General features: G+C 42.2%; 1 protein-coding gene across 1 annotated transcript in view; it reads right to left on the reverse strand.

The window, feature by feature from the left end:
- The window catches only part of med13a (mediator complex subunit 13a), a 73,955-nt gene that overhangs the window by 37,466 nt on the left and 8,564 nt on the right, over positions 1-27,925 (reverse strand). The window contains exons 2-3 of the mRNA XM_056397052.1: positions 27,631-27,865; positions 16,144-16,312 (exon numbers count right to left, since the gene is read on the reverse strand). Coding sequence (XP_056253027.1) covers positions 16,144-16,312; positions 27,631-27,865 — 404 coding nt within the window. The remainder of the gene's footprint in view (positions 1-16,143; positions 16,313-27,630; positions 27,866-27,925) is intronic.

The raw sequence follows: 27,925 nt of genomic DNA on the forward strand, positions 1-27,925 counted from the left end.
TCACACACACAGACAGACACACACGCACACACACAGACACACACAGACGGTATCGCACCAGATTCAAATCAATTCTTCACAAACGTGACTGTACAGATTCAGCTCCATCGGTGTGAGCCTATTGGTTAAGAAGATTATCTGATATGCCAGCTGTTGACATTAAAACAGTCTCATGCTAAAGGATCGTATTACGACCCAACAGTGATTAGACTGTGGCTCATTCTCCATCACTTTATATATCTGTATAATATATCTATAATTATATATGAAACATCTGTTTTTATCTACTTGAATAAACTACAAATCTTTAGATGCAGCACTAAAACCTTTTAATGTGTCTCTTTGTTTCAGGTCAACAGACATGAACACTGAAGATAATCCTGTAGACAAGCCATACTAAACGCAACAGGTGCTTGGATGGCACTCGGCCAGGCCGGCACCGAAACATCAACATGTACAACAACACATGACACATTTCCTCGGTGCACGCACACACACACACACACACACACACACACACACACACACACACACACACACACACACACACACACACACACACACACACACACACACACACACAGGAACAGGATTCAGTGAAGCTTACGCTGTGACAAACTGCAACACAAGCCTGTTGGATCTGTCTGTGTGTGCGTGCAGGAGTGTTTGCTGTCCCGTCCACACGTGTGACACTGACGCGCACGCACACACAACATCGTGCCAAATTCAGTTCTTCTGCAAACATCCACGGCCTGCTGGTGCAGTAAACACAACCACACACACACACACACACACACACACACACACACACACACACACACACACACACACACACACACACACACACACACACACACACCTCAGCATGTGGGTTAAACACACACCTGCAAACAGCAGCTCATGAGCATATGGGTGTATATATATATGTGTGTGTGTGTGTGTGTGTGTGTGTGTGTGTGTGTGTGTGTGTGTGTGTGTGTGTGTGTGTGTGTGGGGGGGGGGTAACTGGAATAAGGGGAGCCAGTCAAGTGCAGGCACGGGGAAGCCACGCACAAGTTTTTTTTCTTATATGATTACACACTGCTTTTCTTTGAGGATAGAGATGGGAGACTTCAGGGGTGTCTGGTGGCCTAATGGTAGTCCACAGTTCAGTTCCTGGCTGGGGGACCTTTGTTGCATGTCATACCCTTCTCTCTCTGCCCTTGTTTCCTGTCTCCAGACTGTTAACTGTCTAATAAAGGCAAAATGCCAAAAAAAAAGATGAAACACAGGAGACTAAAGAAACACTTTGACATTTTGAGAAACGGGCTTTCTTGCCAAGAGTGAAGATGAGAAAATTAATACCACCAGTCAGCTTAACTTATTAAGACTCGAAAAAAGTGGAAACAGCTGGCCTGGCTCTGTCCGAAGGTAACAAAGTCTGCCTATCAGAACCCTTTAATACCAACTAATTAACACATTTAATGTTGTTTGTTTAACCTGTACAAAAACAACAGTTTTAGGCGACATTATGAGCAGAACTATTTTTTGGCCAGGTGCAGTGATTTTCTGAACCTTTTTTTTTTAAATAAACACTGCCCTTCTACCTTGCCTCCAAATTTAAATCATAATGAAATTATGATTTCATTTGAAAATGAAATACTGTGCCTCAGGGTCCCCACGAACTTCCTAAGGGACCCCTCAAGGGCCCTACTCCATGACACATTGTGTGTGTTACAGTATGTTGAACCTGCCTCCAGGTTCTCAGGGATTTTCAGAATGTCATCTCCCCTGCAGCGAGATACTGCTTACACTTCAAAAAAGGCCAAAAACCAAGGCCAGTGTTGAGCACCACAGAAAATTGTGCATGTGTGCGATTAAAACACCACCTGCCAGCAGCACACAGTGCATGAGCTAATGGACACAGAAATCCCTCTTTAAACGATTAAATATTTCTCATCTGGTTTGTTTGCTCCATCATTAGAGGAATCCAATACATTGTTTTAATAAAAGATAGAAAGATGTGATACAGCAGGCTGCTGTCTATCCAAAATACTGAGTAAAGCAGCCATCAAAAACAAGTAGATACTTGTCAGAATGTTACGTTCATTAACTAGATTTGTGGGATCTGACTTCCGATGTTTGTATCTGCCTCTCTTTCTCTTAGTCGTGCAGAGAACGCATGAAGGAGGGAGGGCTGCCGTTGTAGCCTGACAAAAAGCCACAAGATCTTTTAATCATCTTTTCTCTCTCTGTCTCCACCTTTCCTCCCACTCCCCTCTCCTCTCCTCTTCGTCTATTAAATGGCAAATAGACCGGGCTGCTCTCTTGATCTGCTCTCTCCTCTTCCTCTCCTTGCTGCCACACAGAGCGTACGCTCGCTCACACGCCACTGCGATTGTCCACAGAGGCACTCCCTGCTCCACCTCTCAGATGCAAATGGCCGGTGGCCTTTGGCACGGTAAGGAGACAATAAGATAATCCTGTGAGGATTTGAAGCGGGGCCACATACAAAGGAGGGCAGGTGGGCACATTTGCCTTCAGCTGGCATGCCATGGAAATGAGGTGCCAAAGGCCAGCGGCGACCTGTGCGGCGGCAAAGGGAGGGAGCTGAATAGGACTGACAGCCTCTATCATTGTCATACGGATGGTCTGCTGTGCGGCACACAAACAGATGATCGCCATCCTGAGGTATGGCCTTATATTATGGCCTTTACTTCGAAAACACATGTGCATTACAGCTTGATCCACAGCAGTGTACAGAACAGGCCTTTTGACATTTTACTTAATCTGAGAGTTTAATCACTGACACACCAAAGTAGAGCAGCGTCCTCCAATGTTCAAATTCTAACTGCTTTTAAGTCTTCTCTAATTTTTCTAAATTACACCCAACACCATCTTCCACATTCTTCCACTGTTTCCTACAAATCTCATTCTCTCTAGGACTGTAACTAATCACAATTTGCATTAACAATTAATCTAATATTTAAATGTCAAAGAATTGTCAACAAAATGTTCATCACCAGTTCCCCCAGCCTAAGATGATGTTTTCAAATCACTTGTTTTTTGCTGAATGACGATCCAAAACCCAAATGAAACATTCAGTTCACAATGATGTAAAAAGGGCAAATCATTATAATGGCAGAGCGGGAACTTACTCAAACGATTAATCAATTATTAAAACAGTTTCTGATTCATTTTCTGTTGAAAGGCTAATTAATTAATCAACACAAATCGGCCATCTTAAATTTTTAAGCTTTAAAGGACAATCTTTTCTCAAACTTTCCTTCTTACAAGAATTATTTCTTATCCCCTAAAACCTTTGTCTTTTTCCTATCTGACAAATAGGGCAGAAAACTACAATGAAACAAGATTGTTGTTTCTGAGTAAAACAATTACTGTGTGAGCAACAACATCTCATTATCTTCTGTGTGTTATCTGTATCCGTGCTTGCCAGCAGATGAATTTGTGGCTTGTTGTTACAGCAAATGGCAAAAAAAGCAGTTGCCCATGTAGACCTAAAGGGACAGAGCATCCAAATTCATGCATTGACAGCTCAAGCTGCTATAAATTAATGTGCATTGTAATTTTTTTGTATCATGGGATTATGGTGTTTCTGCCAAATTCTCATGTATCAGTGGCACTCTCACTGGGTTTTATTTCTCTATGCATTTTTGTTGCACTATTTGGTTCTGTTCTTTGAACGTTGTTTCCCAACAAAACTGTGCCCCAGTGTGACATAATTTTCTTTTTAGTCGCCTTCTTTTGTTTGCTTTAAGGTGTTTTTAAAAGCCTCTAGAGGTTTAACTAATCAGCAGTTGGATAAAATAACATTTAATCATTGTTTTATTTTTATTTTAATCATGGTCTGAGTTTTATCCTGTTGCAAGAAAATGTAAAACAAGATTGTAAAAGAGGACAGAACAAAACAGGACTGCCATTAGCTACTGAACATATCCCTGCTGAATGCAGGCACGCACACACACACACACACACATGCACACACGAAACTTCATTCAGAGGTGAATCAAAAGTCAATTGGAGGCCATGGAGCCTGAAGTGGTAGGAACAGTTCAGGGGAAGATATGAAGACAGAGAGGGGAGAAAAAGGAAGGAGGCTGCAGAGCTGTGACATTCCACAGATGTTTGTTGGGCTTGGTCGGCCGCGCACTATGAACTGAGCTTCCGTTTAGCTGATGTACATTTCCTCAGCACAACAACAACAGCAGCAAGTGCGTCTTCCACTGAGGAGAGACACCCATCCATCTCTGGGCATACAGCTGTCACCTCTGCTCCGTCTTGCACATGGATATCTGCCATTTGTAGCAGCTTGTTATTGCAATGCGGGCCATGTAAACATGTTTTGACTGGTGCCACTGCAGTGACAGGACATACTGGCATGGGTACAGTTTCTGACACAACATTAATAAACAATGTTTCTGGAATAAAAAGCTTACAATAACAATCAGTCACCACATGAGCAAATTAGTGTAAATTATTTTGACTGTGGACAGTGACGTAAGAGAGAGAAAAACATGGTTAGTCATTAAATCTATTTTTCTAGGGAGAAGCAGTGGTACTGGGGAGTTTATATGACAGTTTACACAATAACCACAATCATCTGTCAGCAGAATATTGAAAGGTAATGCAAGGTTCTCTTTCATATCAAAAAGGCACGTGAGGAATTGGCAAGGGACACGAATCATGCCAAGCCACACAAGGATAAAACATATTTGCATGAAACAATCGGGTGGCGTTTTGGTCAAGGGTGAAAGAAAACAAGACAAATAAGGGAGGAACGATGAAAGAACAAAGAAGGTAGATGGCATTGATTTAGAGGACATTTCCAGGGTGATATAATCTTCCCTACTGTCTAGCCACCTGACCACTGGGAAACAACAGCACTGTCTGCTGCCAAAGTAACACAAACACGCAGGGCTCTGAGAGAGGCACTCGTTCCGGCTTTAACACACAGTTCACACAGGAGACTAGGTGCTGGAGAAAATACTAAACTAAAACTCTTAAGGCCAACACATTCACTTACACACACTCAGAGCTCTATTACTTTGAATTGATTTCCCTCTGCCACAAATGGAGAGCGGGGTGAGCCTCTTTATATATGTCAGATTAAACTTGGAAGGGAGAGAGAAATGGAAAGAGATGGAACGACAAGTCCATAAAAAGAGGAGAAATCCGATCCTCTCCAAGGGTGTCGCAGACACACACAGATACAGCCAGAGCCGACTAAAGATAATACTGACATAACCCTGACAGCAAGTCGGGTTCCAGCTTCCTCGACGTTTAGGCTGTGTCACACACAAGTGCAGTAACAAACACTCACATATGCACGCCAGGGTTCCTCTAATACACCTGCTGTCAGCTAAAACGCGACTCTCTCAATCTGAGCCAGATACCTTTGCTCTTCAGGAAAAAAAATTATTTTCAGTAATTATACTCATTAGCATGTTCACGTAATCACTTTGCAACTGCATCTTGATTGTAATGCGACATCTGTTCCTTCTTATGAAAAAGGCACTAAGTGGATTCACTGCAGTGTGATATGCATTAATTGCCAAAACATGCATGTGTAGCATAACAGGTCCTACACACCTGTGAGTGAAAAAGTAAATATGTTATGGTCGTGTGTAATGAGGATGGATTTTTAAGCCTGTTTTAAGCCAAGCTCATGTCGAGTCATTAGGTCATGGCATTAGTAATGTAAGTTGTGCAGTCGTAATAACAAAGCTTAATTACCCAGAGCCACGGCCAATTAGTCAGCCTCATCCTGGATTAAAATTGGGCTTCTGCAACCCACAAAGGCAAGGCCCTATTTTTGCCCTTTTTCTTTCAAATTAGCAGAAATGCTTGTTGAAAATTATGCTATAGTTACTATGGTATAGTTATAATATAGTATAATTATAGTGAGTACAACTTTGTCAACCAGCTGTGACACACACTCTGAATAGCATGGCCAAATTTCCAGACTGTAATCCAGAAGAATGAGGAAAGGTTAACATCAGCTCTTTGTTTTACTGAACAAATTAATTAACTTGCAGAATTTCAAAATAAATATCAGATGCCTGGTTACTCTGTGCAGTGAAATTACATTTCCATATCAAGCTGACAACAGATGTAGAATGAAAACCTGTACAAGCTCTGATATTTAAAAAATCTCAAAAATTACCAAGAATAAAAAGCGTGTTACTTTTGACTTTCCAAATTTAAAGCTCAATTGAAGTAGTTGGATATGTTTTTATGTCGAATATAGGGCATATAGGACATATGTATAATCCCCTTTGCTTTTCAATAGTATTAGCCAGCAACATTAGCTCCAGTGGATAAACCTATGTAAGCTTTTTCCAAGTAAATCAGCTATGTGTGTTGTCCTCAGTACATCACAGGAAAGGCGACTAATCAGGACGACATAACAAATGTGTCAAACTAAAATGAAGTTCTGCGTCAGCTCCTCTTGGTGGAGAAATAAGCCGTTGGAAGTTTGTTTGTTGATGCTTTGGAAACATCTGTTACACTACGCTGGGCATAAAGCAGTGTTGAAACAAACATTTACCAGGGAGAGGTGCCACAGATTTATAATCAAACAGCCCATTCAGCAGAACAACAACTAGCAGGTCCTAATAGATATTCAGAGAAACCTGAAATCCCCCTGTGCTGTCTGGCTCTATTAACAGACTGATAAACACACATGCCACAAAGCTGTGTATTTCTGTCTTAAATTTGATACGGACTAGATATAAAAATCCATTTTGCCTCCACTTAAACTTCATGTCATTTCTTTCTTAAATATTACTTCAAATTAAACACACACAAAAAAAAAAGTTAAACCAACTGAACTTGGAAGAAAGAATGATGAAAGTGAAAATTAACTGGGAGCTGTTTCAGCTGATGACGGCAGTGTTGTCTATACAGCGAAAAAGAAACATAAAGACAGGATCACTTACAGCCCCCTAATCCTGGGCTCTGTGTAAGGATTACGTATTCTGTAACCCTCAGATGCATTTTAAGAATATTTTAGTTGCATTATTAGCCTACACCGTGAATTTAAACTGAACCCTACATTTGGCGAGCAGAGATCTGTTTGGAGTTAGCAAAAGTTAGGGTTTGACTGAGCCTGCGGTGAGATCCCTGTAAATCTTTCAACATTTAATTCTAGCTGAGGTCACAGTGCGACCACCTTGTGGTCTACAGCGATGAGGTGAAATGTATAACACCATATATGGGATTAGCTTTAAATGTGGCCATCTGTCTGAACCTCTGGATTAAAGAGAGCACCATGGGAATCACAGTTACTTAGAAAGGGACAGAGAGGAGGGGAGGGAGTGACGCCTGGCAGATTAACTATGAGGACTTCTTCAGACCTTCGCTTGGCCCCGTCCTCTCCCATAGCCTCTGGTCACATGGGAAGATGGGGGGAATGGGAGGAATGCAGGGCACAGCGGCCGAGGAGGTGGGAGGGTGAGGAGAACAGGGGAGCCGAGAGGGAGCAGAGGAAACGTAAGGACACAGGATTCCCCTCCATGAATAGTGAAATTTGTCCCTGCCGCTACCCTTGAATTCCAAGGCTGACACCAATACGGGTTTTCCTCAGCACTACGATGGATAAAAAGACGATGACGCCTGTTACACTAGTAATGAGAGAATTCTTTGTTCTCCCGGGGCCTCTAGCTGACATCAGAGGAAATGAGGAAGGCATTCAGGAGTGGAAATTGGTGGAATAATTTTACAACAAGGTGCTACAAGTTTCTGATGGTGTCTTGTTTCTTCACACTGCTTGAAACATTCTGGGCGTTTTGTTCACTGAGCACATAGTGTCATGAGATATGTTAATTAAAGTCATATTAGCTTTTGTCTCACTTGGACGTGCTATACCTTGTTCTGAACCATAATCCATTCTTGTAAACTGAGAGGTGCTGCTAACTCATTTAGAGAACTGTTTAACCCATTTCTCTCAGCCAATAACTTAATGGATAAATATTGTTTTAACCAGTACCGTCAAAATTAATAACACTTCTTGCCTTGAGGATGACAGTTCAAATGAGGGTTTGTAGTAAAAATTATGTAAATTTGCAGATAGCTACAGATTGTAGGGACTCTTTAAGGTCACTGATGCAAAGGACTTTGTTTTAAATTGTAACACTAAAGTAATGCAATGGTAAATGGACTATTAATAATGTATAATTCTGCAGCAATTAAGGAAGTGACCCATACCAATGAAAAACACTGGTATTTTCCTTTAAGAGCCATATTTATCTTCTGGACAGGATCTCTCCAGCAACATGATATATCCAGAGCACCGGGTCACATGGTCCCAAGCCCAGTCTCCCTGGAGTTCTTGTTGCTAGAGAGACAGATGAAGTACAGGGAAGACCGAGGGGTAGGGGGTCGAGTGTTGGGGGGGTGGGGTATTTAGGAAAGGTGCTGAGTTGTCCTATATATCTATATCTGTATTGCTAGTCTATAGGCACACTAAACGTTACATATGCAGCTCTGTCTGGCTGCGTTTCTTGTGTCTTACACCAATAATTCCTACAAAAAGCTTGTGTGCCAACCCTCCGACTGCCCTCGGTGTGGAGTGGCTTGCATGCCGATTGTTGATGAGCATGTTTGTGCGCTCGTGTCCCTGTGTGTTTGTGTTGTGCTGGGAGCAGGGAGGGGATAAATTTAGCGCTTTAGCCCCAGACTGGAGGCAGTGGCCCTTTATCCTGCACTGTCCTACTTAACAGAGTGCTGCTCTCTGCTTCCGCCTGCCACAGCGCACCAGGGCTCACACATTCACCTCCCAACGTCGGGCCAAAACAATAGAGGAAGAATGTGCTCAGCCACATAACACACAGTCATGCAGAAAAGTGCAGACAGTCGCATATGTTTATGCAGGCATGAGTGTTATTGTATAACTATGTTTTGCATTCATTCATTACCATTCACTCTTGGAATAAGAGCTGCTGCACACTGTCCTCATTTCATAACAGCTTGATTGTTAACGACGCTTTCAGTCAGACAATAACAACTAGCAGACTACACATATTTAAATACAGTGGAGTAGTAATCTAACACTCTCCTGATTGCAGCGCAGTTGGAGCACATTGTAGATCTTGTAAATGCTGCTTAAATACAGACATGCATACCAAGCAGATAAAAAGAAACGATATCCCCTTTTGTCCTGATCAAATTGAAATATCAGAGATTTAATGTTGCTCTGAGTTTCAGTATCACAGCCAATTAGAAACAAGTCAACGAGTTAGTCTGCCTTAAACTGACCAATAGAGCACAAGCATCCCACTTCACCTTGGAAACACACGATCCCAGGGTGCATTTCCCTGCTGCCATGACAACCAAGAGGAGCTCTCCCTTGCTCCCTCCCTCCTTCCATCCCTTGTGTTCTCTCCCGCTCTCTCTCTCCCTCTCTCTCTGTTTCCTAAAGCCAGTCTACCTAGCAGCAAAAGGTTCTCAGAAACAACCAGACTGCACAACTTGGAGGCGCCTGAGCTCCAGACAAAGAGAATTACTGTCAGCTGTATCAACACATACTGCTGCATTTGCAGGTCATGTTAAAAAACAAAAGGGTCTGACCAAATCACTGTGCACTGATTTATTTAAAGAATTATGTTTAAAAACAGTTCAACTGTTTTCAATATTGCATTTTAATATTAATCCTGGAATGTTTATTTTTCTTGCAGAATCATAAATGACATTTTCTGAGAAAAATACAGTTAATCCTTCATAATGTCTTGACGTAAACAGGAGGAAATACACGCAACTGGAGGCACCAGAGGAGGTTATCATTATTAAAGATTCTAAAAATTCAGTTTGCTGCCTACTGCTTACCACACGCATCAGGCTAAAATGAGAAAGGAGGGAGGGAGGAGAGATGATGTAAGCATTTCAACACAGGCTGAGGTCTGAGGTTATGAACAATGTCAGCTAGCAACAGCCTCCACCAACTGGAGACTCTAGCTGCAGCACGGGAGTCGTGCAATGATCAGAGGGGTATATAGTGTTTCTCATTTGCAGATTTGATTTGAGCGGCCCACCCTAAAAAGATCTTATAGTATTTATTATTTCTAGCTTTTAAAAACTCTTTGTGAAAATGTAATGAAAATTTTGAACTCATGACTCACGATGACAAGCGTGCCACAATGGTGCATTCACGTAGAGCTGTAATTATTTGATTAATAAAGTAGTCATTCAAAAGAAAATTCATCTGCAACTATTTCAATAACCTGCCCCTCATTTTTTCAATATTTGATTAATTGTACGGACAAAATATGATCAGCAGACAATTAAAAATGTCTACCACAATTTCTTAGATCCACACATCTATCATAAAACCAGATAAAATAGCAGAGTCCTTTTTTTTTATAAATCTTTATATAAGAATATGGACACTTGCTTTGATGATGCAATGATGATGCATCTTTCTAAAATCACATAATTTTTGCTGAAATGACAAAATGAACAGGAGCTAGATTGGCTAATTGAGGAATGGGAAATGAAGCAGTTGATCTCAACGATCAAAACACAATAAAAGCCCCTCTCTCATCACCTTATGAACGAGTACTCGATTACTCGCAAGTTATATATAAATATATTTTTACCATAAAAAAAAGAAATACTGGAGGTCCGTGTCCGACTGGAAACACAAGCGGAACCAATGTTCAGCTTGTGTTTCCAGTCGGACACGGACCTCCCCGGCCAAGCCTACTGTTTGGCTGTCTTGCACGTTATTGTTGTCTTTTTTATCAAAGTGTTTCCAGATATCACTTTTCCTGGTCACGGCTGCCATGGTGCACATAACGCCAACTGAGTTGAACTATTGTAGCCAAAAAAAAAAAACAAACATGTGCACAGGTGCACGAGTAGTGAACCGCTACTCGAATAATGACGTCAACAATGAGTACTCGAGTACTCGTACTCATCCCTACTGGATACCAGACCTACAGACCAATATCAATACTGAACGGAGATCTGTGTATACTAACAAAAACCTTGGCTGGACAAGTTAATCAGATAATCACTCAAATTATTCATCCTGCTCAGACCAGAGTTATCACTGGAAGGCACTATGGAGGTCATTTACGAGGTCTATTGAATATCCTGTCAAAAAGATAAGAAATCAGAATCAATGATTTTATCCCTAGATGATCAAAAGGCATTTGAAAATATGCCTTAGAATTAGATTTAAAATTTTACAGCTATCTAAGCCAAATGGAGGTCTTAAACTTCCAAACTTAAAATATTATTTCTGGGCTGCACATATGAAGTCTTTGATAGTGTGGATTCAGAGAGGCACATACACACACTGGCTTAATATTGAAATATAATATGTGCCCAAAGCACCCTGCAAATCCCACCTTTTCTAGATGCCCCTATTAAAGAATTGACAGCATCTAAGATCACGCTTAAAATATGCAATAAAATACAGCTTTCATGTTAACGAAGCTCATGAAAAGGGAAGGCATTAATGAAGACCTTCACACCTAACAATTTAGAAATTGTCTGAAGAAAAAGGTCAGATCAAAGGCTGGTTTATCTGCACCAGTTATTCAGTGGTGACAATCTTAAGACAGACATCCTAAGAAAAATGACTTTGGTCTCCACAGGACAGATGTCTTTAGGTATTTAGAGCTACCAACTTTCCAGACGACACGAAAGGAGTGGGGAAAACTCATAAAACCTACCCCCATAGAAAAGTTTCTAATAGACGTACAAATGAAAAATGGAGATAAGAAAATAATGAGTAAATGATATCGTATAGTTTTATCTATGAATCTACATAATTCCCTACAGATAAATCAGAGATGGGAAGTGGAAACGAACAAGGTCACACCACAGGACACTTGGTGTGTACTGAGGCACAACTAGTTACAAACTTAAAACACGTGGAGGCAATTCAAATGGAAAATAGTCACTAGATTCTTCAAAACACCAGGAATAAACCAACACCTCCCAGCTCATGTTTGAGGAACGGTGGGACACACTTTGCCAAACACACCTGTGTATTCTGATTATGCTAAGCTAAGTGTATTAGATGCAATCAGAGATGTTTTCCAACAGGATATTCCACAAGACCTCACAGTGGTATTATGGGGAGTAATACCTAAAAGCCTGGACGGGAGGACCAAGAAATCCCTTTTAAACATATAACTTACAGCAGCCTCAAGTTTTTAAACTTTAGACTGAAATCAGGCTGAATAAAATGTACTGTATATATTGTTCTGTTGTTGATGAAAATGATATAAATTTAAAAAAAAAACAAGTCCAAAACTGTGATGCTAAGACAAGCTGACAAGAAAAGTTTTACTATGAGAAAGTCTGGATTTTTGTATGAACAATTAATATTCTCAAGTGTTTTCTTCGTCACTTGACAGTAAAGTGAGCATCTTTGGGTTTTGTTGAATAAAACAAGTAATCAAAATAGTTCACCTTAGGCTGTGAGGGATTACAACAGGTATTTTTCACAAATTTCTGACATTTTATAGACAAAATGATCAACCGATTAATCGAGAAAATAACTGGCAGATCGATCGCTAGTTACAGCCCCTACAAAGCCCCTGCACCTGTAAGTGCACAGACAAAAAAGCTGGAAACTGGCTTGTGTATGTGATGCTATTTTTCCACCAGCTCCCTCCTCAACCATCATGTCACATATTCAAGTTTTCCATCAGCACTTAACAACCACCCCGGCTCAAATCAGGTTGGTTGTAGTAAATTCTGACCTTTAAAAAATAAAATATCTTTGACTGTCAGAGATCTAATGATGGTGATAAGAATAAAACACAGTCCTTAGTAAACTGTGTGGGATTCCCAGTTCACATATTTGTGCTACTACAACCCTATGGATAATGCTCTACAGGAAACTATTTTATCACACAAATATATTTTATGAGAATTTTATGGTCACACAAGAAAGAATATGTGGCTTTAAAGACAGTTTTGCTTCTCCTTGTTGCAAATCCACTTGTGATTTAGCTGAAGAGACGATACTAACAGTGCCTGACCTACTTGTCGATGAAAGGTGAACAAGGTGCTTAAAGGAGCCAGATGAGCAGAGGTGTTAGCAAACACTGTTAACTAATCAATTTAGTGTGTGTTTCTGTATTGAAGGAGGGAGGAAAAGTATCCTAGACTGATGTGCATGAAACAATGCAAAGTTAGATAGTTTTCACTGAACAATAAGAGTGGGAATCCCCTGGAACTTTTCAATCCTACTCCCTATGGAATCAGCAAGCCACTGGGAATGATGTCAGGACAGACATAAAAGCCATCGTCACGCCACCCATGAGGATGAAGTCTCCCTATGGGTGATTGCTCAGTTCTCTATGGCTGTACTGGCTGGACAAACCTGAGCATCTCCACGGTGACAAGACACAAAAGGTAGAGGAGCTCCCAATCACACGAAAGCATAAGTGAGTGGGACCTATCAGTGTGTAGCATTACTTTGTCCTGCAGACATGAAAACCAACATTACTTGAGCCATTTAATAAATTACAAACACCACACTAACAGCTCAAAACATGTCACAGCAGCTGGTCTGGGACCAGTAGCGACATAAAAAAAAAAAAATGGGTCCAGTGAATTTCTGTCAAAGGTTTGTGGTGCTTTGTTTGTCAAAATCCCAGCATGGCTGGGGCACAACGGAACACTCCAAAGGGAGAGGAAAAACATCCTTGACGACAACTGAGATTCAGGGTGGTTGCACCACTATTTATAACCTGCCCAGTCTGCTCTGTGACAGCAGAGGGGGACGGAGGGAAGGGGGGAGAGAGAGAGAGAGAGAGAGAGAGAGAGAGAGAGAGAGAGAGAGAGAGAGAGAGAGAGAGAGAGAGAGAGAGAGAGAGAGAGAAAGAGAGAGAGAGAGGGAGAGAGAGAGAAAGAGAGAAAGTGAGAGAAAAGAAAGAGGAGGGAGAGAGCGAGAACCAGACACACAGGCAGCGGGTGGCCTGTGAATTCCAGAGCAGAGGAAAAGACCATTGTTTTCTTTTTTTCCCCCCATGACTGGGGCCCTGTGTGATTAGCGTACTGGGTAAAGAGGCAATACAGCTAAAAACAAGGCATGGATATAGCCTAAAAGTGGTTCTTCCGTATTATTTTGTCTATTATTCTGCCAGTAAGTAAAAATCTATTATACTGCCCTGAAAGAGTCTCTTAAAACAGGAAACTCTGATGTGCCACCCCACACTGTGGTAATGATAAAGACGTGCTAACAGCAGATAGCAGAGTTCTGGCCATTTCTAACCTGAACAGCACAACAGGCATGCAAACAACACACACACCCACACCCACACACAATTATGTCGCTGCATGACCCACATGGTCACCTGACTGGGAAATCTGGCAACAACACCAAAACAACTCCAAAAACAATAACACACCACAACAAAAACTCCATTTGAGCTGTCAAACACCAGCAGCCTGTGATGTGTGGAGACAGGGTGAGGTAGGACGAGTCGGGGAGTTGGTGGGGATGCATGGCAAAAATTGCTACGGTCATTTTTCTCCTCACTTCCCGCTTCTCCATCTCTTATCAATAAACCCAGACACTGAAGGCAAGAAATCCAGCTCAGCAGATAGCGAAGAAGAGGTGGAGGATGTCTCAGTCATACACAAATACACTCAGAGCGAGAGGAGAGACAGACAACGCTGGCACAGTTGGCACGACAGAACCTCTTTCAGTTTTCTCTAAAACTCTCATATCACAAGTGTAATGCAGTGCACAATGCAGGACGTGCCCAGCTGATACACAGGATCGGGATATGGGCCAATCAAGACATTTTTAATACATCAATAATGTTGTATAAAGCCTGATCCATTTACAATCCTTGGTTTGTCTTGGGTACAACAGATGTTAAAAGTACCCAACTGTTCTCCATTAAAAAACTAACTGCAAAGCAACCTACAAGCAAGTGACCCGCAACTTAACTGTGGGACACACAAAATTAAAAAAAGAGCAGCAGCAGTTTATTTATCAGCAACATTATGCAGGTGCACCACACCTCCACACTGCGGCTGTTGGTTGAAAACTGTATCGGTATTTTATTGATGCTGGAAATAAAGAATCACAGTAGAGCACTATGTTATAACATCCACAGATTAAAAGCTGTGCAGGCTATATTTTCTTAAAGGTTCTCTGTGGAATTTCAAACCTCTAGTAGCACTATGGAGCCAGAGTTTTTCTAGGAGCGGGTCCATGCTTTGTTTCTCTCGCGGAGGCACACAAGGACACACACTCACGCGTGCCTACACACAGGTGATACAGTCCTGCAAATGGTGTCACATTATTCCGCTGATCAACAGATGGTGGTAATGTGCCAAGATATTATTTGGCTGTCAATAACTTTTACTAGTTTTAATGTAGCCTTGCCCTCGGCCAGGCGTCAGCAATTAGGTTAATCCAGTCCTGTGATCAACAGCTGCCTGTGTCTTGTATGCCTGTCGAAGTACTTCAGTACTGTTGGTGTTCCGACCATCAAGACATTGTTTTTGTCAGCTAACCATTCTTATTATTAGACTACCACCTACATATATCTGTGTCTGACATGCAAATCATTTGATTATAATCAGATATTGAATGAAAAATTATGCAAAAAGTTTTGACACAAACTATAAAAACTTTTGCCAGATTTGGCCCAAGGTCCGGTATTTGTCTACAACTGCTTTAAGCACATAAGCATATACTGTGCAGCTTAACATAAAAAGAAAGAGCAAACCTAAATGTGACAAAATAAAGATTATATTTGACGGGGTCAAATACTCCAATTGGGATCAGTGGCAAAAAAGAGAGCAGGAGATGCCTGGTAAAATACATGCTGTTTAATATCTAGCTCCCTCCAAAGCAGCGATATGAATTTGTGTATTTATGTTCAGTGTTGCCCAGAGGGACTAGAACCCCTAACTGTGGAAGTGTTGGTTTACAAGCCTACACACTGAATAACACATGAACACTGTAAGCCTGTGTCTGGAGCAGAGCTCAACCCACTGAGCTGCACCAGACCACATCACAGCCAGCAACAACAGATATAATATGGCTAAAGGGGCAACAGTAAGAGAAAATACCCCTTTCCACAGTGCAGGTACAGTATATGCGCAGAGTACTGCCAGAAAGGAGAGACAACCTGGACAAGACAAGAACAAGTGGAGCCAGCGTACCTCTTGTTGATGGGCTTCTCATCCTTCTCGTAGGGTTTGACAAACCACTTGCCGATGCGAACAAAGCTGCGATTCATGAGGCAGCGCTCGAGCAAGTTGTGGATGGCTTTGAACAGCAGCGTGCGACACTCGTAGGAAAGGCCGTTCTCCCACACCCCATCTTCCTCGGCTGGTGAAAGAGAGAGGAGAGAGACAGAGAGAGAGGTGAGTGGAGTGGAAAGCTTTGAGAGTTTTTCTGCCACTTTTACAAACCAGTAAGAACTCTCCAGGGCAATGTTGACGGTACAAAAACTCACATTTACAATTACAGCAAGAATGGTGCATGTTGCTGCTGTGGCTGGTGGAAGCAAACACCAGTCTTACACTTGATCAGGTACGGTACTAATTATTATTTATTTATACATACTGCGCACACACACACACACACACACACACACACACACACACACACACACACACACACACACACACACACACACACACACACACACACACACACACACACACACACACACACACACACACACACACACACACACACACACACACACACATATATCAGTGTTTGTGAAATTAAGTGTGGGAGTACCAACTGCCATCCCAAACATACCATCACATTATCCTTCATCAGCATTATGAAGCGTTGAAGTTAAGAAGGTTTTATCATCAGGCTTTACCTTGTTTAAGTTCAAAAAGTGACTCATAAAATGTCTTAATGGTTGAAGTGTTTGTCTTTTTTAATCAACAAAATCATGAACTCAAACATTTTTTTGTTATGAAGGAGAGAAACTCCAAACTCTCCACCTAGGTGGAGGAATTGAGACTAGACACCTTGATATGTGTACACTGTGTGGATAACAACAACAAAAACACAGTCTCACAATGACAATCACACCGACTACAAACACGCAGTGAGTTCACTCCTATGGATGCGATTATGAATAACCTTGCAATTCCATTCTGACAGACTGTCTAATAAACATGTATGTATAGCTGTGAGCAATTATATCAACTATTCAAAAATGCAGGCATTCACTGTGTACAACATCCTACCCTGTGCATAAACGCTGTGACAAGGTTACTCTGCAGCAATGTAATGAGCCCAACGAGCCATTTTCAAGGACCTGCCAGTTAACATTGAACACCCTGATACAGAAATTTCACATTTCCTGAAATGCAAAAGAGTAAGTCATATCTAAAGTGACTTCTGAAAAGCATAGCACATGAAGATGGCAAACAGAACGTGTAAATGCAAACAAAGTGTGTACTCACTGTGACAGAGAGAGAGGTTAAGTAGAAACCTGCTGCTGCCTGCTTTTAGGCTGTGGAGGTTTCAGGTGCTTTTTCTGCTCATGCACATATTGAGTTTTAATGCCAGGGTTTAGGAACTCAGTGGAACACAAATTCACAGCCCCAGTTTTATTTTCGGTACAGGGGGGAAAACCAAGTTTTTAATTTCTTGTCATTTTGCTTTAAAAGCAAGGTTTCTGCAGGTTTCTGCAGGTTAAATGCTTTAAGCCTTTTTTAAGACCATGATGAAAGCAATTTAAGACTTTATTTCAGTTTCACACTGGCAAAAAACATACTAAGGATATGAAAGAAAACCAGAGTCCCAGAATTACTTTCAAAGTATATGAATTTATTCATATTCAACTGAACATGACTATACAGAACAGTGCATATGCAAGACTAGCATGCTATGATAAATTCTGACCGGCCTGCACATTCTGCATTGGTGGTTATTGGTTCCATGATGGTTTCATTTTGCAGTTTTGTTAAAGCTTGATCAAAACAAAGTTTTCAGAAAAAAGCATTTTGGGAAAATTCAGATTATTGGATTTTAGACTTTTTAATGACATGCAGGAAACCTGAAAGGATAGGGCACTCAAACATTTTTAAACTGTCAGTAAGTGAACATGTAGAAATATTGTATTGTGGGTCACACACTTTGAGGTGAGCTACATATCTGACCAACTATGGTAACATATGTGCGAGTAACGTCCTGTCCATTATCATAGTGACCCTTTACTGGGTGGCTGCTTCAACACTGTGGAGAAATAGACTTGTACCTTGTCCCAGCCTCCATCCAGTAATAGATACAACATAATAGATATGACGCTGTCAACAATGAGCCACCGTGTTTGATGTAGCGATTTCCAGACACAAACACAATGCAACTTAATTTTGGTTGACCAAATGGTGACACACAATTTTAAATTTCAAATGTACTACTGTAGACTACAATGTAAACTATGATACTTGCAAATAGGGAGTGATTGGGATGTTTTTTTTAGCTAGCATGATTTAGCTAACAAAGAGCAACTGACAAACTGCCAAGCCTCTTAGGTACAACTTGCACTTTTAAGATTCTTTTCCACACATGCAAGGCGTTAGACTGTAATTAGACTGTTAGAACCACAGCACTATAATTATTTGGTTCATATGGTGTACTGAACTGAAACAACACATCAAAATGTACCAAGCTGTTTAGGATGAAGCTATGTACCGTTACATCCATATCAGAGTTGCTTTCTGAATCACATTCTGCGCTGGCCTGAATGCTGGTCTAATCTCATTAAGAGCCACTGCTCACATCTTACAGCACTTAAGCTCCTTTCAGTCAAGTCTACAGCAAACATCTCCCCAAGTGTGCCGTCTCTGCCTGAGAACAGACGAAATAAATACTGGGTGTGACCCACCCTTCGTGTCGGCTTGACGTGCGCCAGCTAGGCACAAGAGCCCAGAGGCAAGTTAATCAAATTTTATTGAATTATTAAGTGAACCCATGGCTTGCTCTTGTAATGCAAAGGTAGGTAAAGGTATTTTAAATTTAGATGACTCTAGGGCTATCAAAATAGGAAATTACATTGATTTCCATACTTGAACATGAGAGACCCTGTGGCGGCCTGGCAGGTATGAAAAGCTTGTTTAAGGAGACGCTGAGCGCTTTCATGCTTTCCCTGAGTTTAAGCAAACAGCCAGCTATGTTGCAAGGATGCAATTATAAACATCTGCTGGAAAAATATAAAAGTGGGATTGTCAATTTTCATTTCAAAAAGTAAAAAGTATCCCCAGCCCATCAAATCCACCTCCAAATGCCACAGCTCTACTAGAAGCATCAAGATCGGCTAGCTTTTAAAACATTACATCCAACCAAAGGAAAACAATTTGAGGCTAGCTGCCAAGTAAGGGGGGGGGGCTACGTGCCCAACGAATTTGAGAGCAACAGACTAATTCATCAGGTGCATGCACATCTTGAGGGATAAGATCAGGAACATAGAAAAAACAGGGCAAAGGCAGGAAAAGGGAAGGAAAACAGCAATTTCCCATTAAAAATTAACCACGACTGCAGAATAAAAAAAATTCAACAAGGGTATAAAGCCATTTAACTTTCTAGAAATTGTGGATGTGGTAGAGTATGCATCGGTCAAGTTTGTTTTTCACCAAGTCTGTTCTGAGTGATTTAGCAGCTGGTCCGGGCACTCTGAAACACATGGCAGGCGAGGTGGCAAAAAGTCAACACGAAAAAAAGAACCCACCCCACTGACAGCACATTAAGAGAAAGGACAGGAAAAAAAGAGAACAAAATAGGATTTAGGCCAAACTCTAATGTTGAAGAGGAAGATAAGTGTAGCTGAAAACATCTGAAAGACAGGGCAACATGAGCAGCAAGGCTCACAGAGAGACAACAAACCAGCGTGCATTTTGCAGTTAAACATGCAGTCCTACTTCAGCCCTGTGCTGATGACGGTAAGACTGGCAAAAACCTCCCTCCTCCACCTACTTTTACATCAACCACCACCACGGCGATCCCATCTGCTTCCCTTTGCCAAGACCACATCTGCCCCGTGCCTCCTCCTCTGCGTCGCCTGTTCCTCCTCAGTCTCTCCCTCTAGCGCCAAGCAACTCTAAAACAGGCGTCTGGTTTACATCAAGTGTTCCTAACGACCTCATGTTCATCATGCAATGTCTGCTGCAACACTCCCCACTTCAGACACAGACAGACAGACAGACAGACAGACAGACAGACAGACAGACAGACAGTGTTCCAAGTCAAATCTAGCATTTTTCCAATGTAAACAATGTGACACTCACTCAATGAAAATTGCAATGCAACATTTTAAAACTAATTTTCACAACTAACCCAGCAGGACAGTGTCTCTGGGTCAGATGGGACATGCAACTTTTAGAGGAGGAATCGCCATGATAAATGTCTATGCACTCCACCTGCTACAGCGACAGGGAAACAACTCCTGACTGGGTAGGAAGAGAAACCAAGAAATAAACAAAGATAATTAAAAAGAAAAAAACTTAAATCTAATCTACACAACAGTTTTGCTTTTCTTGTTGCACTTGTCTTTGCGTCCTTGTGTGAAACCCATTGGCTTTCTATACTCACTCCTCTTCAAAAAATATCCAGCATCTAAAAATGAAGCATATCAGAAGGTCCCTTTTAAATTGACACTTTTTAGTTTAAGTGAAAGTTAAAGATATTCTGCAAATACAGCCTACTGCAGTGAGGGATAACTCAAACAATGGGACTCTTGATCTGTCTCAAAGACTGTTATTCATTCATCACAGAGAGGTCAGGGGTCATGGTCAAACTGTAAAATGTCAATAAATAAATAAGTTGAGAGATTGAACAATTTTATTGTTTTCATTACTGCTTAATCTGCCAGTTATTTTCTTGATTAACTGACTGATCATTTTATCTACGATATGACATGTAAATAATGAAAACTGCGCGTTACAATCTCTCAGATCCATAGGAGATGTTTTCAAATTGCTTGTGTTTTCCCACAGTCGAAACACCAAAGATATTCAGTTTACTAACATGAAGCATCAAAATCTCACACCTTCACGACTTGACAAAGCAGATGTTTCAGAATCTGACTGAAAAACTGATCGATGATCAGAATACTTGCTGATTAATTTTCTGTCATTTGACTAATTGTTTTAGTTGCAGTGAAAGTTTAGATTATTACTGTTAAACTGTTGTAGATGTGCATATTGCAGGTTTTCCTGTTTCAGTTCCTGCTGTACGTTTTTGTGCACACATGCAATTTTAAAGTATAGTAGGTAATTATAATGAACACGTGTCAATGGTTGTTTAAAAGATGAATCTTTCTAGTACATCTGTGAATCAAATGTGTGTCTGTGAGCATACAGTATGTGCAAGAAGGGTGGGCCACGGAGTGCGGTGGACAGTGCATGGGGCAAAAGATGAGTGGCCTCATTTAGACAAAGATTTATGTGCTCAGCTGATGGTTAGGACACTTTCATGTCTCTGCCTCATGTGTAGCAGGCCCATATGAGCTGACCTTTATAAGAGCTCTTAGGCGGGTGCACAGCAGCTCTATTAAGAATACTCACATCTACCTCCAGCAAGGAAACATCTTCATAGACACAAATGCACACAAAAGCGCACACAAAACGCCTTTCCTCTAACATCAAGCTACGGTGCAGCATCAGTCCTGTGCTAATCTCAAAAACGCACCTCAACACTCAAAGTCACAAAATGCCATGTGGGTGTTTCTGGGGTCCATATAAAATTTGGAAAAAGTCTGCCACCACCCCACCCACCCCACCCCTCACCCCCCTCCTGGTCTTCTGTGTGTAAGCAATTAGAGCAGCAGTCGGTCATTAAACAGCAGGATTAATGCCTTGTGATCGACTGAGCTCAAGGGGATTCTACCAAGCCTGGCCAGAAGGTTTTCTCCTCTCCTCCACTTCCTCCTTATCTGCAAGGAGGGAGAGGGAGAGAGAGAGAGAGAGAGAACCAGCAGTTCTCTGTAAAGTCTCCATTACTAATTAATGAATATTTCTTGAGCAGAGAAGGAAAAGAGAGATAGATAGAGAAGAGAGGGAGACTGCACCCATGGGCCAGAGCTGTATGCATGGCCGAGTTCCTGCACTGTGCCAGCCAATGGAGATCCATCAGAGAGCACGAGAGAGGGAGATGGAGCAGGAGGAAAAAAGGAAAGCGGAGGGTGGTTCACAGGCAGGAGATTAGCCCTGGAAAATTGATCCCCAAGCACAAAAGCCATCGGCCTCCTCTACTTTTTCCTCCTAAGAGCTGGTCTGGGTTTATCTATTCATCATTCTCTGTGTTGCAGACTGAAGTTCAGAACCATTTTTGAAGGGGAAAAAAGAGAAAGCATCACAAATCCAAAGCCAAGCTTAGCCGTGTGTATCACTGACTAATTATCTTTGATGCACATCCACAGCAATGTGTGTATTCCCAACAAACCTGCACCAAAACTGGGCATTTCAACGGTTGTTTGGAAGTGATCAAATAGAAGTGAAATGAGAACATGCCATTGGCTGAGATCAGTTAAAGACAAACACCAATAACATATTGCAAATCAGTTTCTTAATTGTTTAAGCCCGGAGTTCACATAGTGGACTTTTCCCTCTCCACTTTAAAGTTCCCATGTTTACAGCTTAAGTGTGTAGATTCAGTTTGACTTTCACAGGCTGTCCAAGTCAATAACATTTGGAAACTCTAAAGAGTGAGTGGCATTTCTCCTTTCTGAATCCTTGCCTGGGGCACCCACTGGGCTACAGTGCTTACAATGGGCCTTACATCATTGCAGGGCTGAATTTGTATCACAGTAATTTTTGTGTGTCATCGCTCCTGTCACAATCCAAGAGAGCAAATATGCCATTGCAGTCATTAAAATAAGACTGCAAGTGCATAGTCAGATATCCATATAACAGATGGTTTGACATTTTGCCTCTGTTATAGGAAAATATGGTCCTACGATCTTTCTTTTGTTGAAATAGGCGACTGGGGAAAAAAAACAGTAGTATTGATGTTCTGCGGGCCAATGGAACCAAGCACCAGGGAGCAGCACCGATCAAATAAACATGATTTATAGAACTTAATACAATTGATTATTTAAAATCACAGCTGTCTAACTTAGATTACCAGGAAATGAGCTTGAAGTCTACCATGTGCACTACATCAGCATGCCACACAACCAATAAATCACTTATTGAGTTATTTAAAAGGCTCCTTGTCATTGACTTTAAACAAGTCACATGTGGGAAAGATCTGTTTGCATTTCTAAAATTTGACTGAATTCATTTGTAACAGTTTAATCTGCAAGAGTTTAATTTTAGATCCATAGAGCGTTTCCTGTATTGGAGAAGGCAGGAAGAGTATTATGAGTGTGTGAAGAGCAGGAAACAGATCTGTCCGCTCTCACTACATGTTCGCTGATGATCGAGCTTGTGCCACAAAAATGTGTAAAAGTCCCAAAATGCAGATAAGCTGGTTTTGCCTGCGCAGTTTTTTTTTTTTGTTCACCATCTGACCATCAATAACATCCTTCTCTGTTTATGGATATTTGTTGTCAACAAACTTATTAGGACCTGTATTCTGCAGGTAGTGCTTCACACAGAGCCTCTCTCACAGATATAAGGGCAGTTCAATAATTTTGAAGTTGAGATTTTTTTCTTAGAAGAAGAGGGGGAAAAAAAATAGGTTGGCCTGTAAAAAAGTGAAACTTTCAGCCAGCACAACGTTCACAGACTACTGATATATGCCCTTTGGAACTAGATATTTTGCCCGGAGGTGCAAAGAAGGGTTGTTTTTTTCTTCACCTTTGATTCAAATAGGCATGGAAGAAAGTGGTCAAACAAGAACAAAAAACATTCCCGTGAAAATGGCAGAGCTAGAAAAATTCCAAACGTTACTGAATACCAGCAAAAACTATGCTCAGGAGATTACTGTGAAAACACAAATGCTGCTAAATTGAGCTTTTCTTCAGTCAGTCACCGGATGAACCCAGACAATGTGTTCATCATCAACCAGTGGCGGCGATGGACATTTTAAATGCAATCCTCTCCTCATCCCTCCCCCACCTCTTTTCTCCGTCATTCTCTAGAGATCTGACCCAGCACCCATTAAAGAATAGATGTGTGAGCTCCAGGGACCACGGTGGAGATGGCTGATAACCTGTTCTGAACTGCTGATGACCAATCTCCCTTTTAACCTTGCCATTAACAGCTAATAATACAACGTGTAGCCCACCACATGAGTCACATGCAGCTGAGGGAACAGTGAGCTAGGAAAGGCCTACGAGGGGAAGGGGAACGTGGTGCAGTTGAAAGCCCCGATGGGACTTGCAGTGCAGGGGAAAGGGACCAGGGCACACTAGTAAGAATTTAGAAGAAATGTACCAGAGAGCAATTACACTCACATACAGACATCTATTCTTAATTTCTATGCAAAAAAAAAAAGATCAGTGGGTCTTTGAGAGGAGGAAAAGGCCGCCATTTATCTTTTGCTTTAGATGCCCCTGGTCAGGAGACTCCACCAGCTTTTGAGGGGAGGGCGACGAGGAGAGTATAGGATTTGCATAAGAATACGTGCCTATAGTCAACCACTGGGAGGGGGGAGGCAAGCCATTTAATTCAGCAACAGCATTCTCTTGTTGGGAATAATTTCTGTGCATGGCCAGGGGAAGATTAGAATTGGTTTTCCCGTTGTGTTGCAAGTAAGGCGGGTTGTCCAACAGCGTAGAAAAGGGGCTTGGTGGTTTGTTACCCTTACATTTCTTCAATGGTGATTAAGTGTCAGACGTTAAAAGATCCCTCAAGTTTTCCGCCCTTCACTACTCTCATCTCTCTTGCTCACTCCTTCTCCCCTGATCTCCCTGGAGAGAAGGGATTACTGGCACACTGGTATACAGAAATGGCACTTGCTCAAAATTAAAAGACTTTCACAGGCCACTAATCTAATGAGGATGGAAGAGGGTGGTGGGGGGGGACGAGCAAGCGCTATTTCAGCTGCCGAAAATGAAAGGAAAGACCGGATTTTCATGTTTACCGCCAACATTGCACTAAAGACTAAAAAGAAGCTGAAAACACAGAAAGAAAAGAACACTTTCTACAATTCCCAAGACAGCCAAGGACCAAAGGCAAAAAAAATTACATCGAACTGGTGGCAAAAAAGAGAGTGGTGGTTAAAAGGCGACATCAGTTGTGACATTCCAGTTCAGTGCACGGGTTGGGCTGATCCTGCCACAGTCTGCCCTGCCAATGCTACCTGTTATTTGTCGATTCGCACCTCCACAGGCAGAGCGCCCAGGAGAGTCCAGAAACAGAGCCGGCTGTCAGTCATCATCCTTGGGACACACGGACACACACGGACACACACACACACACACGGACACACAGACACACAGACACACAGACACACAGACACACAGACACACAGACACACAGACACACAGACACACACACACACACACACACACACACACACACACACACAGTGCCAGAGCAGTGCTCTTCAACCCTGGTGCTCAGGACCCAGAAAACTTTTCATTGTCTACTCTATCAACATTCACCTTCCCACTTGTTCCCGGTTAAACAGTCAGAGTTAAAACCAGCTGGAATCTGGGGCCTTCCAAGGAGGACTCAGAAGTGCACTGCACTAAATATCTTGAGAAGAGGCCAGACACACAGGTTGAGAGATACAGGTAAAGCCATCTGGACAGAGATCCTGACATTCTTCCATCCCTGTCTCAGCTGTATTATCAGGTCTCAGGACACACCATCCTGAACAGAGTGATCAGCAGCTGCAGATCAGAGGTTAGGGGAGGGAGGAGGAGAGAAAGCAGCCCTCCGGCTGACTTTACATCCATCTAGAGAGGCTGCCCTGCTTCATTTCGCTGGCAGAGCCCCGCAGCAGCTACAGAAGGGGGAAAGGCTCAGAGAGTTGAAGGCATCTTCCACTCAAGAGTACAGTGCAACGGCTTCCAAAACAGGAAACACAGATTATAACATCACCCATCTTGGAACCATTCACACTGAGACACAGCTGAGTCAGGGTGTAAAACACTTGAGGAACATGGGTGGTGGGGAATGTGAAATATCTCATCAGGTGCTCAGGATGCAAGTCTCTGTGACTGTCCGCAGGGACAGGGAGGAAGAGATGCACTGCACCATGGTGTTTTATTAAAAATTCAGGTAACACAACATCTAAAACAAGACCAGCCCAGAGTCCTGCAAAAACACGATTCATCATTTTGTGTTGGTACACCTGGAAGGAAATATGGTACAGATTTACTGGTCAATATTCAATTATCTAATTTTTATCTCCTTAAACACATGCTTAATCTCCCCAAAGCCTGTGTAGAAACACAGCAGTGACTCCAACAATTCCCAAATATAGATTCTCCATACCACCCCCTCCTACTTGAAATGTAGCACACTCCATTAGAGGGCCCGAGCCAGACGCTTCAGGTTATTACGGGGACCCGTTAGGCCTGAATGAGCTGCCCATCGTAGCCTTCAGCTCCCATTTTGAGTCCCCTTCAGACACAATGTCCCATAATGAAGGAGGGTCACAGACGGGCTGTGCTTGGCTCAGATTCCAAAGTTCAATCTACATGGCAGAGAGCATGAATAAAGATGGCCTTTTCCCATCTCCCACCACTAATGTCACTGTTACTGAAGAGGGAAAAGAAGAAAGTGGGGGGTGGATGCATTTGCTTCGTTTCTGCATGGCTGCTCCTGCACGCTGTGTTTCTTGCTGAAGTTATGATAGGACTGAACTCAGTTTCTTATACCTCCTTTCCTGTTCATCCTCTGCAGAATGGTGACATGTGACTTTAGCCCGCTTGTTCTACTTTCTGCCAAAATAAAATGCAAGGTGCTGATTCATCTGCTGTAGGGAAGCGGACACTTGGATATAATAATCCTCTCTCAGACACACATCCAATAATAAGACAGTGTGATGCCCAGTGTGTCCAGGGAGAGGGAGTTTCCCTGCAGGTGTTGGCACTACCAGCCTTGCTGGCTAGCTCATCAGTCAGAGGAGGGTGAGGGGGAGCATTAGGGAGGTATCAGATTACACAGATTTTAAGACTTCCCTGAGGTCCTCACTCCCTGTGCCTACCTGACAATCAAGCAGTGGAATCTGTATCTTTATTCACTGTACAGCCAATAACATATCTTGACAAAGAGATCTATGTTAAAGTGCCTTTGTTACAAAAGCTGTGAGCTCTCTACACTTCACGTTATCTTTTATCGCCATCATTCTTTTAGCTATATAACCTTGAGTGGATCCAACAAAAGGTGCATTGGTGGAGTCGAGAACATATTCTCTGAGTAGTGACTAAGAAAAATAGAATAGCGAACCTTTCTCTCTCTGTCTTCCTCTCTGTCTCTTAATTTTCCCAACCAACTGGAAAAACTTACTTGGCTGACTATCTGCCTAACTATCTTGCTGCAGGGGGGTAAATTAACTGTTCTTCGAGGAGCAGAACCAGCTTTGCGTCAGAGATCCTGTTCCCCTGAACTCAATCACTGAATCTCTACAAGCACCCTGGATGTTGTTCTGTAGCTTACCCTGACCTCTGACCTTCATGTACTGAGGGAGCAGCATAAAGAGGATGTACCCGCACAGCTTAATAAAACATGCATTTCTTTTCAAAATTACATGCCCTTATGTGTATGCCAAGGGTGCCCCACCTGCAAGCTCGTGGTGTATGAGATCTGCGAAGTTAGGGTCGTCCCCCCACCAGAAGAGCCAAAGCTCCCTCCGGCCCTGCCGCTGACTTCGCCGCCATACACTTAGCACGTCGGCCTTCAGGCAGCGGCTGAAGCTGCATAGGATGGGATCCTCCTCCGTCACCGGGAAGAGGATGGGTGCAGAGGTGGGACCCTGCCACACAAACTTCTTCCATTTGATCCCTGTCAAGTCAGCCTGCAAGACAAGGGGGGGAGGAGTGTTACAGTTTGCAGAGTTGCTGCTTCAAGATCCACT

The sequence above is a fragment of the Seriola aureovittata genome, chromosome 15 (genome assembly GCF_021018895.1).
Source record: "Seriola aureovittata isolate HTS-2021-v1 ecotype China chromosome 15, ASM2101889v1, whole genome shotgun sequence".
In the NCBI taxonomy this organism is placed as follows: domain Eukaryota; kingdom Metazoa; phylum Chordata; class Actinopteri; order Carangiformes; family Carangidae; genus Seriola; species Seriola aureovittata.